The 17,345-nt window shown below is 39.9% G+C and overlaps 1 protein-coding gene across 1 annotated transcript; it reads left to right on the top strand.

The window, feature by feature from the left end:
• Positions 1–1,736: 1,736 nt before the first annotated feature.
• Positions 1,737–12,179, top strand: IMPA1 (inositol monophosphatase 1). Its single transcript, XM_020787546.3, has 9 exons — positions 1,737–1,918; positions 2,991–3,059; positions 3,567–3,700; positions 5,425–5,529; positions 5,808–5,853; positions 5,951–6,059; positions 6,994–7,102; positions 8,649–8,800; positions 9,455–12,179. The coding sequence occupies exons 2-9, from the start codon at positions 2,997–2,999 to the stop codon at positions 9,571–9,573; spliced, it is 837 nt and encodes a 278-aa protein (XP_020643205.3). The 5' UTR covers positions 1,737–1,918; positions 2,991–2,996; the 3' UTR covers positions 9,574–12,179.
• Positions 12,180–17,345: the final 5,166 nt, after the last annotated feature.

Genomic DNA, 17,345 nt, shown 5'->3' with positions numbered 1-17,345 from the left:
AGAAGTGTATTGCCCACAAACAATGATAATGATGTACTGTTTCTGACTTTTGGTAATCTGTGCCAGAGTTTTCTAGGTAATAGTACTTATGAGTGGTTTTCCAGGCCCTTCTGATGGTAGTCTAGAACTGTACAACCTGCTCGAGGCTACATATTTGTACTCTAGTGAGTTGTACCTGGCTATAGCACCAGTGGCTAGGATTTCAGCTTACCACTGGGCTGGAAAAACAGCCAGCCTGTGTAACCTTTGGCAAGTTGCACAGTTCCACAGCACCTCCAAAAGAATGGACTGGTAAGCCACTTCTGAGTACTTTATATCCAGGGCTCCCTGTCAAGGGTCACCATAACTCGGAATTGTCAACACTTCCTAAAGGCTCCTAGATTCTACTGTAAAACCTTTAGTTTTAAATATTCCTTTAATTACCCCTTTTTTTGCTTCCTTTCCATGTCACTTAAATTGGGTGCTCCTGTCAGAGTGACTTTTCCCAAGGTCATCTACCTGCTCCACTAGGTCCTCCCAGGCAATGCTCCAGGTAGCCACACTGAAGGAGACCAGGAAATCACCCCACCAGGAGTAGGGCCTTCTTTGCTGTGACACCAACACTAGAACCACCTCCTGATGAAGCTACCCTTCCAACATTCAAAAGGCTTTACAGAGAGGCCTTTCTTGGCAACCCTGCCTGACATGTTTTTTTCTGTTTGTTTTGTATATATGCTTCCTATTTCATGTTCCATTTGCAAATCACAGCTCTTGGAGTTTTTATATTTTTGTTTACGTATTTGTTTTGTTTACTGAATGCTTATTGTGTTTTATCTCATTGTAAAGGGCTCAGAATACTGTAGTACATCACATTAAGGAAGCAGTATATAAATTACTGTAAATAAATTCAGTGGCAGCCACTCTTTGGGGCATTAAAAAAACTTGAAGCCTCACATTGCTCTCTCACACTACATGGCAGAATATCACCCTGTTGCCCTTCAGATTTTATGGGACTGCATCTCCAACTCACATAACCTATTGCAATGGATTATGGGAGTTGTAGTCCAATTACATTTGGAGGCTACACCTTCCCTCTCTCCTACTCTCTTTTAATTAAGCATGCTGGTCCATTAGCAACAACACTCACGAGTTCAGCAATACCTTGGGCTGACCAAAATGCTGCAAGACTATAAACTGGCAGACTCTCCAAAATCCCTCTTCAAGGTAGATGGTAGTATCTGCTAGATGTTCTTGGACTGCAACTCCCAGAAATCCTGGCCAGCACAGCAAGTGGGGAAGGCTTCTGGGAATTGCAGTCCAAGAACATCTGGGAACCCCAGTTTGAGAACCACTCTACTAGAGAACTCAAAAGCTTACACTTTGCTGGCACTGAGGGTTGCTTCCGTCAAGCCATTGCCTAGGCACAGCTATTGGTTATTCTTGCTACAACCCCTCATATGTGTCTCCCCTGTCATTAGTTCTGTTACAAATTACTTGAGGTGAGCTGGCGTTTGGTTTTGATTTTGAGCTTTTAGGACTACAACTCCCAGAGTCTCCATCCGGGCTGCCTGAGGACTTCTGGAAGTTAGAGTCTTAAAAAAGAAAGCAAACATTGACACAGGCTCTCCAGAACGCCAAATATGACATTCCAATAAACCTGGGAGGCGTTCTCTGCACGGAACCTCCTATTTCCCCGCCCCAAGAACATCAGAACGTGTCCGAGCCAATAGGATGTGCCGGCTAGTGTAGCGCGAGCCAGCTTTTCCCTCACGGGTCCCTCCCTCCTTAAGTGGAAACGCGATGACAGAATTGGAGGCGGGCTCGCTCAGAAGACAGGGTTGAGAATCCTTGCGCCTGCGCAGTGCAGTCCTTTGAGGTCCGATCCAGGAACCGGCTTTGCCAGTCCTGGTAGTAGCTGCACCGATTTGACTTTCCAACGGTAAGCCCGTGCTTGTTCCTTCAGGCCTGGTTATCGATTCTGCTCTGCCTTCCTCTGTGCACTGCCAGCTATTTCTCCTCTCGACTTTTAACGGATGCATGAGATCAAACTCTACATACACTCTTGGGCTTCTCCTTTTTATTGTTATTATTTGTGCATATATTCCATGGCTGGGCCGTGGCGCAGGTTAAAACGGATTGGTCCTTAATCAGAAGGATCCTCGCTGGTTAGAAGCAGCCAAGCATAATATGTCTCTGAAGATTTGCCAAAACCTATGTCCAAGAATGCCCATCGAAGACAATGAGTGCTCTCTCTAGGTCCAGAGGAAGTGGCGGGAGGTGGAAATGATAGTCCTGGCCTGCATTGAAATCACTTTTTTAAATGAATAAAAATCCGTGCTGGTACACGAGTAAAAATAATATCTGCAGGGGATAGTCATGCCTTTAGTAAGGCCAGCCAAAAAGTATGCAAAATTTTTGGATTGAACAGCAATTCATTCAATCTGCAGGGGGAGGGGGGTTGGGGTCCCCCCCCTTTTCTTTCCAACCCTAGGCTTTTTACCTAGCCTGATGAAAATTATTCTGGGTAACTGAAACCTGGCACACTATTTTGGCATTTTTAGCAGCCCTAAGAAATATATTTCCAAACTGTCAATTGAAATCGATAGAAGGAATAGACCATGAGAGTCACAAAGATGGAAATAAAATGAAATGCCACCATTAACACTTGCAAAGGTGTGAATGCTATGCTTTTAGTGCAAGTCAGAAACCACATGGGTTCATATTAGGTCATATTCGCCATCCACCAGCTCAATTTGCTGTGTTCTACTCAATGGTGACTCTTGATCAGTAGAGACTTTTTCACATCATCTTTTATCTTGAATCTTCCACAAACCAGACTTGTAGGTTACTGTTGATCTGTGATCCCTCCTAGAAGTATATTCCACTGATTTCAGTGAGGTTTATATCATAATAATTCTTAATTAATTAGTAATTTTCTTATAACATCTCTACCATATCATGTTTTTTTAACATGCATAACTTGGAGAAATACTGTACTATCTTTTGCTTAGATAAAGATGGCTGATCCATGGCAGGAATGCATGGACTATGCTGTTACTTTAGCAAGAAAAGCTGGAGAGGTATGTATACTTTATTATTATATTCTGAAAAGATCTGCTTATACTGCTATCTAGTGCTTGAACATTACAAAGGGATGAAGAACTGACAAAAAAAAATTTAAAGGGAGAATCAAGCCCATTTTAAAATATAAAGAAAAAGGCAAGGTTTAGTAAGGCTTTATGAGCTAGATAAGGAAATCTAGAAAAGATGTACAGAATTTTGATTTTGCCTGCATCCACACAACTTGTATATCAGCCCGCTGTGGCCCGTGAGTGAGTCTAAAGATGAGTGGGTGGGGGAGAACTCTTCCACTGCCAATTATTGTTTGTTCAAATCTACATTTGACAATAAAGTGTGGCAGGGATGTTTTATAATACTTTTTTTTGCTACTGCTTCTGGTTTTTCCTCCCTGAGAAGAAAAATATTTTGATTAAGTAGTATGCATCACTTTGTCCTTTTCTTTTAAATCTAAAAAACTATGTTAATTCCAATTTTTTAAAAATCACACACAGAATTTTTCATTACAGGTAATTCAGGAAGCTCTGACAAAGGAGATAGCAATCATGATTAAAAGCTCTCCAGCAGATCTAGTGACAATCACTGATCAAAAAGTGGAAAATATGATTATTTCTTCTTTAAAACAAAAATATCCATCTCACAGGTACAGCATATATTAGAGCTTTATTAGTGATGTGGTGAAAAGGTGGATCTAAAACATAAGTATTCAGCCTTTTGATCTTAGTGGCTCAAAGTTAAGTAGAAGAGAACCTGGTAATTAAACGACCTTGTTTTTACCATGATTGTATCTGCCCTGTATAATATTCATTGCTTCATTTCACTTTCAGTTAGGGAAGGAGGGAAGAAAAGAAGAAGAATATGGCTTCCTTGTTCTAGATCAACATTCTGTAATCTGGTGTCTTCCAGATGTCCTCCACAATGTCCATCATCCGTAAACAATATAGCTAAGAAATTATATTTCAACACCTGTGGAGTGTTTGGTTTGTGAAGGCTCTTCTCTTCCATTCTAGTCATGTAACAGCAAGAGAAGGAATGGAAAGATGGACTAAGATAGATATATCAGGATAAGAAAAGAAGATGGTATTCCACTAGCTACAGAAGTATTATGGTGCGACAGCTGCCTAATTAAGGCAAATACTCAAAAAGAAACCCAGTTTTGCATGAAGGACATGTAGGACTTGGTCATCTGTAGATGAAAATAGAAGTAGATACATTATTTAGCATGGACAATATCTCATATGTCAAAATGTAAGTTTCTCATATCTCTTTCATAGCAGATTAATCATGTACTGGATCTACAGCAGGAAAAAATGTAACTCAGGCAGTGCATAAGTACCTTGTGGAACTCTTAAAAAGTGGACAATTGAAGTGTGATAATGAAAAAATGTTGTTAGCAAGTGTAGACCCAAGATAATTTCCAGTGAAGCATTAGAGGACTGCTGGATTTTTGAGAGCACCCTCTATGGGGATAATGAACAGAGAGACTATGGTCCCCGAATGCTTTGCTGTTCCAATGGAGCATAGAGAGCTTTGAGCATGTTCATGCGCTAATGGCCCTCGGAAAGACAGCCTTGGCAAGTGAGAACTTGGATTTTTTTTTCCTTTTTTAAAAATCAGAACACTACTTGGAGGAATTCTTGCAGAATTCCGGTAGTTGTGGCTAAAAAAAAAAATCAGAAAATCTCATTCATAATGGTTTCTATCTGACAAAAATACCGTGGTGTTTCCTATTGCTTATCTGAGTATAAAAGGCCGATTGAACTGGCACTTGAATCATATTTCAGTGCAAAAGGATGGATAGCAGGCTCTGTCATCCACACAGCTCAGTCTGACATTGTGCCGCTGCTCCATGTACTTCAGGATCTGCCATCTGAGGTAGTTGTTCTTTCTACCTAATGATAGGGCTGGCCCTGATACCTATACAGAACATGTTTGGAGGTAATGTACTGCTGAATACCTGTTGCTCGGTCAGGGGAAGTGCTATTTTATTCATATTCTTCTTGAGGCCCTCTGTAAATCTGCCACATGACCACACCTGCACATTTTACTCTTATTCTCTCTATTTGAAGCAGGGCTGGGAAACCTGTGGTCTTGGCTTTATTGAAAAACTGCTACTAACATTATTCTTCATCAGATCAGACTACATGGTGAAGATGGGAACTGAAGTAAAAAAAAATCTGAAGGACCACATGTTCCTAAGCAGTGGCTTCCAATTAAATGGGTCTTAAAATTGGTCATAGTCAAGAAATTATTTGTTAGCTAAATGAGTTTTAAAAGTTCAAAAAGATAATTTAAAATCTATGTACTGTATGTTGGATGTAAATAGCACACATGCTCTTACTGTAAAAACATATTTGTCTACTTTAGCTTTATTGGCGAAGAATCTGTTGCAGCTGGTGCAGGAAGTACCTTGACAGATAATCCCACCTGGATTATTGATCCTATTGATGGAACTACTAACTTTGTACATAAGTATGCTTTTTCGTTTACTTTCTGTTCATCCCTGTATAAATTTAGTATCTTGTTTGCCTAAGAGAAGAGTAAGATAATTGATCTGAGTTGTGGGGCGAATATATTACACTCTGGGGTTGTGGTTTTTTGCATGTTTGGAATGGGCTAGTTAATTTATTACATTTTTTAAAATGTAAAACACTTCTTGTTTGTTTGCCAAAATCTGCTTATTTTATCTCTCTGTTATTATCATTTTGCCTTTGAAGGAATATAATATATTTCTCTCTTTGATTTTCAAGGTTTCCCTTCGTGGCAGTTTCAATTGGCTTTGTTGTGAACAAACAGGTAATTGTTCATTTCATTTTCACATTCAAGGGATGTGAAAATCTATTTGCCTCTATTTATACCCCAAAATTTAAGTGCTGCTTTTTCCTGTTTACAGATAGAATTTGGAATTGTGTATAGTTGTGTGGAAGATAAAATGTACACTGGGAGGAAAGGAAAAGGAGCATTTTGCAATGAGCAGAAGCTTCATGTATCACAGCAGCAAGGTATTTTTGTCGTCTTCAGGATGGAACTTGACACGGATAAGTTTTGTAATATTTTCTGTATGCTTTCTTTTCTGTAGAAAGGATGGTTCATATGAAAAGGAATATGATGAGGGACTTCTGCTGTATACTCCTTGTTACCAATTTAATATATGTATGTAGACGCTCCAAGATGAGGGCAGGAAACCATGCCAGAGGTTGCCAGAGATGTGGGGCATATCCCACCTTGCCAGTCAGTGTGGCATAGTGTAGTGACTAGAGTGAGTTTTGATCCTCCCCATGGATCAATCACTGTTTATCAAACAAATACACCTTATAGAGTAGTTTAGAAGTTTAAAATGGAGTGGAGAGCCACGTAGGATTGCCAGGAACTATACCATATAGAGCAAAGTTGGCTTATAAATCTAAAAATAATTAGATTAAGTATATAATTCTTGCTTCTTTAAGGAAGGTGGATGCTGTGGGCTTGACCTTTAGTCAGAAATTTGTACATTGAACTTATATTCTTCTTCATATCTTTGTTAGAGGCCATATAGTTCCTGAAGGTCACTACGCAAATTCAATAGCTATGTTATTCTGTCATAGCAAAGACATCAGAGAGACTTGTGTCGCTTTTAAGACCAAGAGTTTATTGTGGTATATGCTTCTGTGGACAAGATAGACTAAAGTTCATAATCTTATGCTATAGCATTTACACTAGTTTGTCTTCAAGGTGCCACAATATTCTGATTTCATATAAATCAAGGTATGACTTTGGGAAGGAGAAATCATATCCTTTTTTGGGTGTTACATGCTAATGATGATATATTTTAAAACAATGTATTTTTAGAAGCTCTGAAACCTTTTCTTTTTTTGCCTTCTCAAACGCTGCTAGTGATGTAAATGAATTTAATGGATCCCCTTAATTACACTTCCCCTGTCTTTTTTTAAAAAACAGATATTACAAAAGCACTGTTAGTGTCAGAGCTGGGATCCAATCGTGATCCAGAAGTTGTAAAAATTGTTCTTTCTAACATGCAAAGACTTCTCAGCATCCCTGTTCATGGGTAAGACATACTTTTTAATTCTCTTTTTAGTTATCTTGTTCTTGGCACTCTCCTTTCTAAAGTGTGGTAGATCCAGCACATAATCAGAACAAATGTAGTCCCAGGAAGGGTAAGAAAACCTCTTATTCTCACACCATTAAAAGAGGACAAATGAAAACCTCCTTGACTAGTATGCTGGTTGAACGAAAGCACATCTCAGTGTGAGCAGAAGAAAAGTCCTTGCTTTGGTAAGAAAGGAGGTGTCCATATTGGGGAGCTATCCCCCTCTCCCTTGAGTATAATGAACTGTGTAGCCCCTTACTCTGAGTATGGGAGATGGTATAAGAGCAAAAAAAAGGAAATAAGGCTAGGAACTAGCAAAGGTAGCAGTGGAGATGGCTGTTGTGCAAGAAATGTATTGCCAGAGGGAGGTTTCTGTTTCTAACAATAAATAAGGCAGAGCTTGGGAAAGTACATATACCCCATCATTCTCAATCTGTTCATAGGTACAGAGTTAAATTGGTCCTGAGTGAATTGGATGATGGAAAAAGATATTTCATTTTACCAGTTTGAGACTCTTAACATGTAGTGCTGGCAGGAAAGCCCATTCCCCTGTCTCAAATATTTGATTAAAATGTGTTAAATAATACACAAATTGATCTATTGTCACTTATTTCAGTGGATTTACACTTCACACATATCTTTTATAATAGGGATATGCAGCATTTTCAGCCTAAGGGGCCCCATACAGGTTTGTTTGTGTCCACATACACAAACCTCAGCCCACAGTAGTATGGGAGATATAAACCCTTCCCACCTACTGAAAGGTAGAAATCAGTGGGGGTGGGGTATGTGGAAGTGAAAGCCCCTCATATTTACCGTAAATCTTCACTGGTTTGGGGGTGGGTGGGAAGATGTCCGAAGCCAATAAGCAGTGTCTCCTAACCTAGCTGACTTGTGGAACTTCAGTTGTAGCCAAGGGTCATCTGTCACCAGAACTGCAAGCTATGCCCCACTGTTTTGCGGGGGGGGGGGAGGATGGTTTGGTATGGCAATGTGCTGTTATCAAGAATAATGTGCTGATCAAGGAATTGTACTGTGGGAAATGGCCTCAAGTGTAGTGCAGAAATCCATGACTGAAGCATCACTAATGGACATCCAATTCAATTCAAAACCTTTTGTTTGGATCTATAATTAAATTAGTTGCACATAAGTAGCATTGAGATCAATGGGACTTTCAATACTATAGTCAAACCCATCATTCACACCTCCTATCAGCAAATGACTGTTGATTACCATAAATACTTAAGTGTAAGACTATATGACCGATACCCAACGTGGTGTAATGGATAGAATGGGAGAGTAGGACTCAGGAAGCTTGGGTTCAAATCCCCATTCAGCCATAAAAGCTCACTGGAGGTATGGAACTGGTAAAACCACTATTTAAATGATTTATTTATTTTGAAAGCCCTATTAGGATCATTATAAGTTGGTTGCAACTTGACAGTGTGTAACAAAGACTATATGGTTTTTCATTTATTGCACCAATACATGTAATCTCTCTTAGGATTAGGGCAGTTGGAACAGCAGCCATAAATATGTGCCTGGTGGCAACTGGTGGAGCAGATGCCTACTATGAGATGGGGATTCACTGCTGGGATATGGCGGGAGCTGGAATAATCATCACTGAAGCAGGAGGAGTGCTGCTTGATGTGTCAGGTAAAAAACAAAAACATAAAAACATCCAGGTATATTTTTGTGCTTTTCTTAACTGAAAGAGGTGTGTTTATTGTGTGCAATTAACAGTTGCCAGTTACTCAAAAACAAGTAGTCTAATCTAGGGAATGTTAAGTTAGACTTGAAGGCAGGAGGGCCTGGCATGCTCTGGTCCATGGGCTTACGAAGAGTCGGACACGACTAAATGACTAAACAACAACAAGTTAGACTTGAACATTTAATTGTATCCCATCCAGTTGGGCAACCATGCAAGTAATTTATGCTTGATTCGTGATTATGATTAAATATATTTCAATCTCGCTCTAAATCTAATGATCTCAAGATGGGGTGGAGATAATATCATCCAACAAATGTTACATAACTGTTTATACCTACTTTTTGCCAGGGAACAGCCACTGGATTAGTATTGCGAGTGAATCAACTTATCATATTTACTTTTTCATGTCACTGAAAAAATTATAATTAGTTACATTTCATAAACCAGAAATTTGGCAAATACCAATTTTACTGAGAGTGAACTTCCTGCTAATATACATAGTTATTGCTAGCTCATTCCTACTATTGTAGGAACTTGGTTTGTTGCGTCCCTTACAAGCCAGGAAACCTTATGTACTTCTGTGTATTCTCTTCTTCTAGGAGGGCCATTCGATTTGATGTCCAGAAGGATAATTGCGGCCAATAGCCAAGCATTAGCAGAGCAGATTGCTAAACAGCTTCAGGCCATTCCTTATCAAAGGGACGATGCAACAGATTAATGTGTCAAAATGTGATCCTTCATATGATCGACAGCTCCTTTCACTTGGATCCTGTGCTTCAAAAGCTCTTTCAGGGTTAAGCACATCCTTTGCACTTGAGCAGTGTGGCAGGAAACAGTAGGGTTAGTAGTGCATCCTGCTATTTCAAAATCTGTTAATTCCTTCTTTCCCAACTCAAGAGTTTCTGGAAATTTATTTTGTCTTGTGAAAGTGGAATATGAACATTTGAGAAATGTCTAGGAGGGCTGCTAGAAATGAAGAGTGGGTTATTTTATCTCAGGAATTGATATATTGTATATGCCCCATGTATGTAATTCAGGGTCATTTCATTTCACAACAAAGTTGCGGGACTCATGTATGCATTCTTTTGTCATATACGTTTTTCTCCTGATGTGGGTTACAAAATGCTGTATCTTTTAAAGACTGGAAGGGTGGCTGTGTGACCCTACAGATGGTGTCTGACTATAGTGTGCATGACACCTCACTGTTGACTCTGATGGCTGGGGTTGCTGGTTGTTTCAGAGCCAGAGAATGAAAAATATTTTGAGGAATTACAGTTCCAAAGATTCTAGCAGCCAACATCACCATGCTTTCTGGGAGTTACAGTCCAAAAAAGAAGCATTTCCCATCTCTATTCAGACCAACAACATCTGAAGGACAAGCAAGGCTCCCTCCAAGTCCGTGTGCCCCTGCCCTCTTCTACGCAGGTCTCCTCCTCCTCCTCTGTGCACCCACAGTGATGGTTTTCAGCCCTCTTTGTTCTGGTCACAATGGAATCCCATGTGGAGGGGGAAGCATTGTGCATGAGAGGGGCAGAGCCCTGCCTAGCGGGGCAGAAAATTAGAGGGAACTTTGAGGACAAGTGACAGAGTCTTAATCCTTTTTTAAAAAGAGAGTCACAGTTGAATATTTTAAAGGATAAAATAGACTTGGCAATAGAAAGAAGGTCCAGAAATAACATGCCAAGGAAAAATTAAATCATCTGCCACACAACCAATATGAATAGAGGACTTCCCTTAGTAACCTAAGGACCAAATAGATGCCATCATAGCATAACTTTGGTTCCACCCCGTTTTTGTGGCATTCAGATAGATGGATGGACTGTCTACCATTGTTGCTTACAGCAGAGGTCCCCAACACCTGGTCCGCGGCCCGGTGCCAGTCTGTGGCCCGAGATGAACCGGGCTGTGAAGACAGACCTCCCACCCCCCCATGCACTCACCCTCGCTCAGCCTGCGTGCATGCTCCAGCGTACTCTGTGAGTGCCATGCTGCCATTTGTGCATGCGCACGAGCGAGTGCCTGCACTAGCGCTGCCATTTGCACATGCACACAAGCAGGCGCACCGGCACAAGCACCATGCTGCTCTTTGCGCATGCATGCACATGCTCTTGCAAGAGAGCACTCGTTCGTGCATGCGCACAAGTGTGGCGGTGCCCTGCCTTCCCCAACCATCCACGGAGTGAAAAAGGTTGGGGACCCCTTGCTTGCCGAACCTAGATTGGTCACAGCGTCTACCTTGGCCACTATATGGTGTACCTGGAGGTGTTTTTATAGTATTTCATATAAATTTGTTCAGTATTGGCTTGTTCAGTATTCCTTTAGATACATGAAAGATATAATATAAGCTCTGTGGTGGAGGTATGCGCATCTTTGGCTTGCTCATGCTGCGGTTGTGCGGTTACTCTTTTTTCACAGTGGCTTCCAGAAGAGTACATAAAAGAAAAACAAACTTTACCTACATCCAGGTACACCACCACCAAAAATCATTAGTCTCCAATTAGAGTATGAAAGAAACATAGAACTATTACAACAATTATTCGGAACCACATCTTAAAAAAGTTACATTTTGCATGCAGCATCCAGAATGCGTCAGCCAGTTTGGCCAGGGCCATGTTCACTGGCAATTCTCTGTGTTGTGATCTAACAAGTAAGTTTTTAAAGCTCTAATGTTAATATAGTTATTACACTGAGCCTTGATTTCTAAAGGCTACTTTTGAGCAATTTATCTTTACTTTAAAAAATTGAGAATTTGGGGAGAGATTAATTTTTCCTTTAAAAATCTGAAAGATTTAGTTATTTTTAACTTTTCCCTCTCAAGAAATGGAATAAATAAACAACATATTTTTCCAGGGACAACATTGTGTCTTGTGACACCCTGGAAGGATAGTTAACCAAGATATTATGGCATAAACTTGTGTAGGTCTGTTGCTTTAAAAAGATTACTGACCAACAGAAGCTGTCACTAAAATGTATTTGTTGGTCTTCTTGGTGCACAAGACATTTTCAGGGTTTTGTGTGTCCTGATATGTTGTGCCACTCTTTACTATAAATTAATTGACTGTCATCTGTTGGAAGAGAAAAAATCACCAATGTAAAAAAGCATTAGGAGATTCATCAACAGAGCTTTGTGACAGCCAAAAATGATGTGAATTGTACATTAAGAGTGCATAGCTTGTTATTGCATTGCTGGATCTCTGGCCAAAATGTGTACTGTACCTGATGCAGAAGTCCTGTCCACGGAGTCTCTGTATTGTGACTAATGATATGTTCACAGCACTGGTAAAGTTCTATAAATTTCACATTCTAATATATTTTACACACACATTTGTGAAATCTCTGGCCTTTTATTAAATCATCCAATGTTCTAGCCTAATTCAGCCACAACTGTGTAGCCATCAGCATGTTAAAAAGGTGAGTTTTAGAAGAAGTAACCATGTTCATCCATGAAAGCTCACAATAAAATATAGCAGTTAGTCTTTAAGGTGCCTTAAAGTTCTTTATGTTTTTATTTTTTGATCTGTTTTTGCCTGACATGTTAGATGGATAAGGATTTTCTCGAAATAGAATTTTCTCCAGCCAGACATGTGTCCTAACCAGTAGGATCTTTTTAAACTCCAAATTTACTTTGTTTCATATTCAGAATCATTGTAGGGGCAAAGTTGTCTTAGCCTAACCTGTTGCTTCCTATTAATTTCACTAGAACATGCACCACTGTTTAATGATAAAAATCTTACAGTGCAGTCATGTAAATTGCTTCTATCTGCCACTATACACAGTTTCAGGCATTCATTGTGGAACGGATCTTCCATGGAAATAGAGGTCCTACTGTATTTGTTTAAAAATAAAGTTTAATTGAGGAGAAAAAAGCTAAATGGGGTACATTGTAAAATGAATTGTTAATATACTATAGTCACACATTAAAATAAAGATCAGGTTTATTTACAATCTTGCTTTAAAATGAACATGAAAATTATCTCCCCACTTTTCCTTTTAAATGACCTATTATATACTGAGGAATTATTCAGTTTTTTAAAATCACATTTCCACCACTATGTTTTTTTAAAGTCTCAATCTAGAACGGTATCTCAGACCCAACTTATTGGACAGCAGGTTCCTTTATATTCACTGTTGCTTTTAAAAACAAATCACGGTGCTTGAGAGGAGTGCACAGCATTGGGGAAATTTGTTTTAAGCATAACTGGAAAGGCTGCAAATGTGTGTATGTATATGTGTGTAAAGGAAGCTTGCTATGCCCATTAGTTTGAAAAGGAGGGAGTATGTATGGTGTTTCACTTGAGTTATTAAATCAGTTCCTGAGGGTGAAATAGACTAACTACTTGTAGGTGCACAGTTACATTTCAGCCAGTAGAGGGACTCAGTCCACTATATTAAAATGGTCATCCCCCTTACTATTAGATAATACGCTAGTTTGAGTGTCACATTTATGAAATGAACAGACCATTTCTTCCTTTAAAATACTTTGTCTTTTAGTGTCCATCAACTTGCTGCTGTCGATGACTGGAAGAATGGCTTATGTCTGGTATGGCAGATGCTTTATGACAGGGGAAGCATTTTATTCACACAAAAGTCAATATGTTGTTAGAACAAGAAGAGCGCCCCAAATGGCACGTTGCTCCTCCTTTATACCTCAATTTTAACAGACAATCTGAACAGACCCTAAATTGGAGCCCTCTAACCTGTCCCAAAAAGAACAGAACTCCTGGACAGGCGTTCAAAAAGTTGAAGGTTGGGGCAAATTGGTCTACTCTAGTGATGTCCACATGTGGACACCCAAGAAAAGAGCAGACCAATCTGATCCATCAGTGTGACAAATACCTATGTGGACAGGCTGTAACATTCAAAACTCTGGCCTAAACAGAGAACAGTAGCACAAGCTAGACTGATCACATGGTCCTTTCCCACTAATGCTTGAAATACATGCAAGCAGCTTCTACCGGAGACTTTTGGTGGAACAATGGCAGAGAGGACAGGAAGTTAAATTACCCCAATCTAGTTCTAAGGGTGTTTAGGCTTTTTCTTGGCTCCTATTTATTACACGTTAATTGTCTTCAGTTCAGATGGTTAACATGCAGTTTGGCCTTCTGAAGGTGCTCTAGAGTTACTTTGAGAGTGTATTTCTAGTGATGTTTTTGGTCAACCATCATTATTCCTTCCTGCCCTCCTGTTCATTTGGCCTATAGTTACCTTTGATTAACCAGCACTGAATATTCTCCTCCTACCTACAACCAATTTTGCATTTCAAAGCACCTTTATCTCCAGATTTCTTGAAGTCATGGGAACTAATATTTTATGAAATAAAAAAACAGTATCTTTACATCTCCAAAACTAAATCAAGAGAAACCACAACTAAAATGTTAGCAGAAACATAATTGTCATCCCACAAAAAAGGGGGGGGGAACACCCATGTGGTTCTTGTTCACGATCTGAAGACAATGATGAGTAATACCTTTATTAGGATACCTAACATTGACTAGCAAGTGTTATTTTAATCCTGCTGTACTCAGTACCAGCCAGCACACTTCCCTGCTCCCTCCTGAATTCATGGAAAGGACTTAGTGAAGAGATTAGACCTGCCAAGAACTCATAGACAATTCCACAAGAAAACCTATACTTTCATCTACATAATTATTTTTATTCCATCCGCAGTATAATGTTTTAGGGTTCACAGACAGTGTGAGAGCAATTATAAGTGACTGAAGATAGCTTTATTCTCCAAAATGCTTTGGACTCCCTCATATTAATTTAATAACATTCGTTCTTTCATCATAAGAACACACCACATAGCCTTTGGTAGAGAACATGTTTTCTATACAAAAGGCACCATCAGTGGAAGAAATGGGTATGCTTTCTGTTAATCCCTTCTCCCCCTACAGGTCTCTACTCTCTTCCCCATCTTCTCCTGAGATGGGGCTGGGGTTCCTTTTTAACAGTCTTGTTCCTCCAGCAGAAACTGCCATTAGATCAAAGAACGTTATGTCAAAAGAATACTCTTAGATGCAATCTTATGTCTCACCTTTGTATTATCTCTCTGTCTTCTTCTCTCTTTACGAAAGTTAGAAGGAAAAATTCTAGTACTATAAAACTGTAGAGACCATTCCAGACACTGACATCCAAACGGCTAAAGGCATCAGGCTTTGAGAAAGCTTTACTTCACATTTTTTAAAATTCCTGCCTATCAGTACTTGCCAAACAATGTATTCCAAGTTGAGGCCACAATTCCCTGGAGAATACAGATGACCATGTGCAACCTTCTTGAGAGGAGTTGGTCTGCAGTCCTACTCAATGGTAAGGAATGCTGGGGGTTGAGTCCAGCAACATCCGTAAGTCTGTACATTGCCCAACCCTGCCCTTGGTGACCAGAAACTAACACAGACTTTTGGCTACTTCCACCTGATCTTCAGCACTACCTCCACAGGCCAAAGGTTATGCACCCACTTTGCTGTCTGGTGCAAGGATAAAATGACACATAGGCACATGCATACATACTTCCCTGTATAAGTCAAAAAGAGCAAAATTTGGGTTTTACTTCAACCGTGCCAGAGGATTGGTCTCCTCTTCATGTATCAGAGGGTTCAGGGTAGATTTGGGGGCACACATACCTCTGTCTACCAACACCTTCATTGCTGTTCCTATAGAATCTGCAGCCAGAGACACCCACCTCTGTTTGCCTAATGAAGGAAATGGAAACATGCAGTCCTTTGGATGTTGCTGTTATGAGCTGTCAGGTCACTTCCAACTTGTGGCAACCTCATGTGATTTCAAAGCATCTGAGATACTCAAGTGTTTTTTCTCTCTGCACAAACACACTCAGCAGTGAGTTTCTGTGTGAACAGGTATTTGAACCCAGGTCTCAAATCCAACTCCAGTGCTACACCACATTGGCTGTCAAGACTAAGAAACACCTCCTGTTCCAGATCTGTAAGTCAGGCAGAGGAACATGATGAGAAGTGGAATATTTATTTATTTATTTGATTTATATCCTGCCCATCTGGTCTGGTCGACCACTTTTGTCCATGTCCAGGATGGCATCCTCAAATAATTACATCAGGATCTGAACTGAATATGCTGCAGTACTGACAGAATAGCAGTAGTACAGGTACACACCAGGGTGCGATAACCAAAAAGATCTTTCCTGAGATAATGAAAACACCAAGCACCAGAGTAGTGTTGATAGCAAAGATTGTATTATTTACAGAATATACAGGTATATTTACAGCTAGGTCTTTCTTCTCAGTCCCAAAATAATGCACAATAGTTTCCACAGAGTTTAGTGCATATATCAGAGTTAATGTCCAGTAAATACGTTCAGTAGTTGTATACCATACATTCCATCCAGGTAGCCAGAGTTCCTCTTCAATTCCAAGCTCGTAGACACAGCTTCCTCCAGGATTCTCCAGCACAGGAACAAGATGACTCTTCTCCACGAATACACCAACCAGCATCACCAACAACAACCCACAGATTGTGTATGCTTGGTCTGCTAGTTTTATCCCATAGATCAGTTGTTCTTAACCTTGTTACTCAGGTGTTTTTGAACTGCAACTCCCAGACACCCCAGCCAGCAGAGCTGATGGTGAAGGCTTCTGGGAGTTGCAGTCCAAAAACACCTGAGTAACAAAGGTTAAGAACCACTGCCATAGATGACCAATCCTAATGTTACATTCACAGCTGTTCCAATCACCTCAGCTGTATACTTTCAAGCTTTGCTTCTCTTTACGGTACTGATCCTGACAATTACTTATTGTCATGTACAAAATTTGATTTAACAATTCTATCAGGTTTAGCCCAAACCTGTCAAGTTCCAAAATGTATAAACCCATATGTGTCATAACTGCTGCAAGCAGTTTCATATTTCCTTATAAAGAACATTTCAAGTTAATAAACATGTATGTTTCTACTGTTGGACTGCCCATGCCCTGGACATTAAACATACATGGTGAAGACTGAGTTTACTGTATCAGTATACCTCCACCATTCCTTGGTACTGACTAGTCCAGGTCACCCGACCTGGAGTTTCTTTGAAATGTGGGGAAGGGAGGGAATAAGGTATCTTCTTTTTCCCCAGAACTCAGTCTTTGGTTTTTGTTGGTTGCCTTATAGGATTCCTTTCAACTAGTGCTTGCAGGACATGTGAACAATTTATAGGAGCATGAGAGCTTATTCCAAACAGCTTTGATACGTTTGAAAATTACTGCAGCGTTCTACATTTTGAGAAATGCTGTCTAAGCAATTTTGTTAATTAAAAAAACTTTCACACCTCTGACAAGGTAAACCACTTGTGATGTTTAAAAGCACTAATTAATAGTACCTATAGTATCACAGCCATTTTTATTGTTTATTTACACAAGTGGAAAGTTGTGTGACATGTCAAGGCCAGTCCTGCAATGGGGCAGAGTGAGGCAACTATTCCAGCCAGCAAGAAGTGAGGTACCATGACAGAGCAGCAGACTGTAATTACATTTCTTATTA

The sequence above is a fragment of the Pogona vitticeps genome, chromosome 4 (assembly GCF_051106095.1).
Source record: "Pogona vitticeps strain Pit_001003342236 chromosome 4, PviZW2.1, whole genome shotgun sequence".
NCBI lineage: Eukaryota > Metazoa > Chordata > Lepidosauria > Squamata > Agamidae > Pogona > Pogona vitticeps.
The sequence above is the reverse complement of the archived record's forward strand: the minus strand, read 5'-3'. Positions and strand labels throughout refer to the sequence as shown.

Excerpts from the sequence above, each read along its gene's own strand:
- IMPA1 (XM_020787546.3), top strand. The coding sequence starts at position 2,997 with ATGGCTGATCCATGGCAGGAATGCATGGACTATGCTGTTACTTTAGCA. Across the intron at positions 3,060-3,566 it reads TAGCAAGAAAAGCTGGAGAG|GTAATTCAGGAAGCTCTGAC; the intron begins GTATGTATACTT and ends TTTTCATTACAG. Across the intron at positions 5,854-5,950 it reads GCTTTGTTGTGAACAAACAG|ATAGAATTTGGAATTGTGTA; the intron begins GTAATTGTTCAT and ends TCCTGTTTACAG.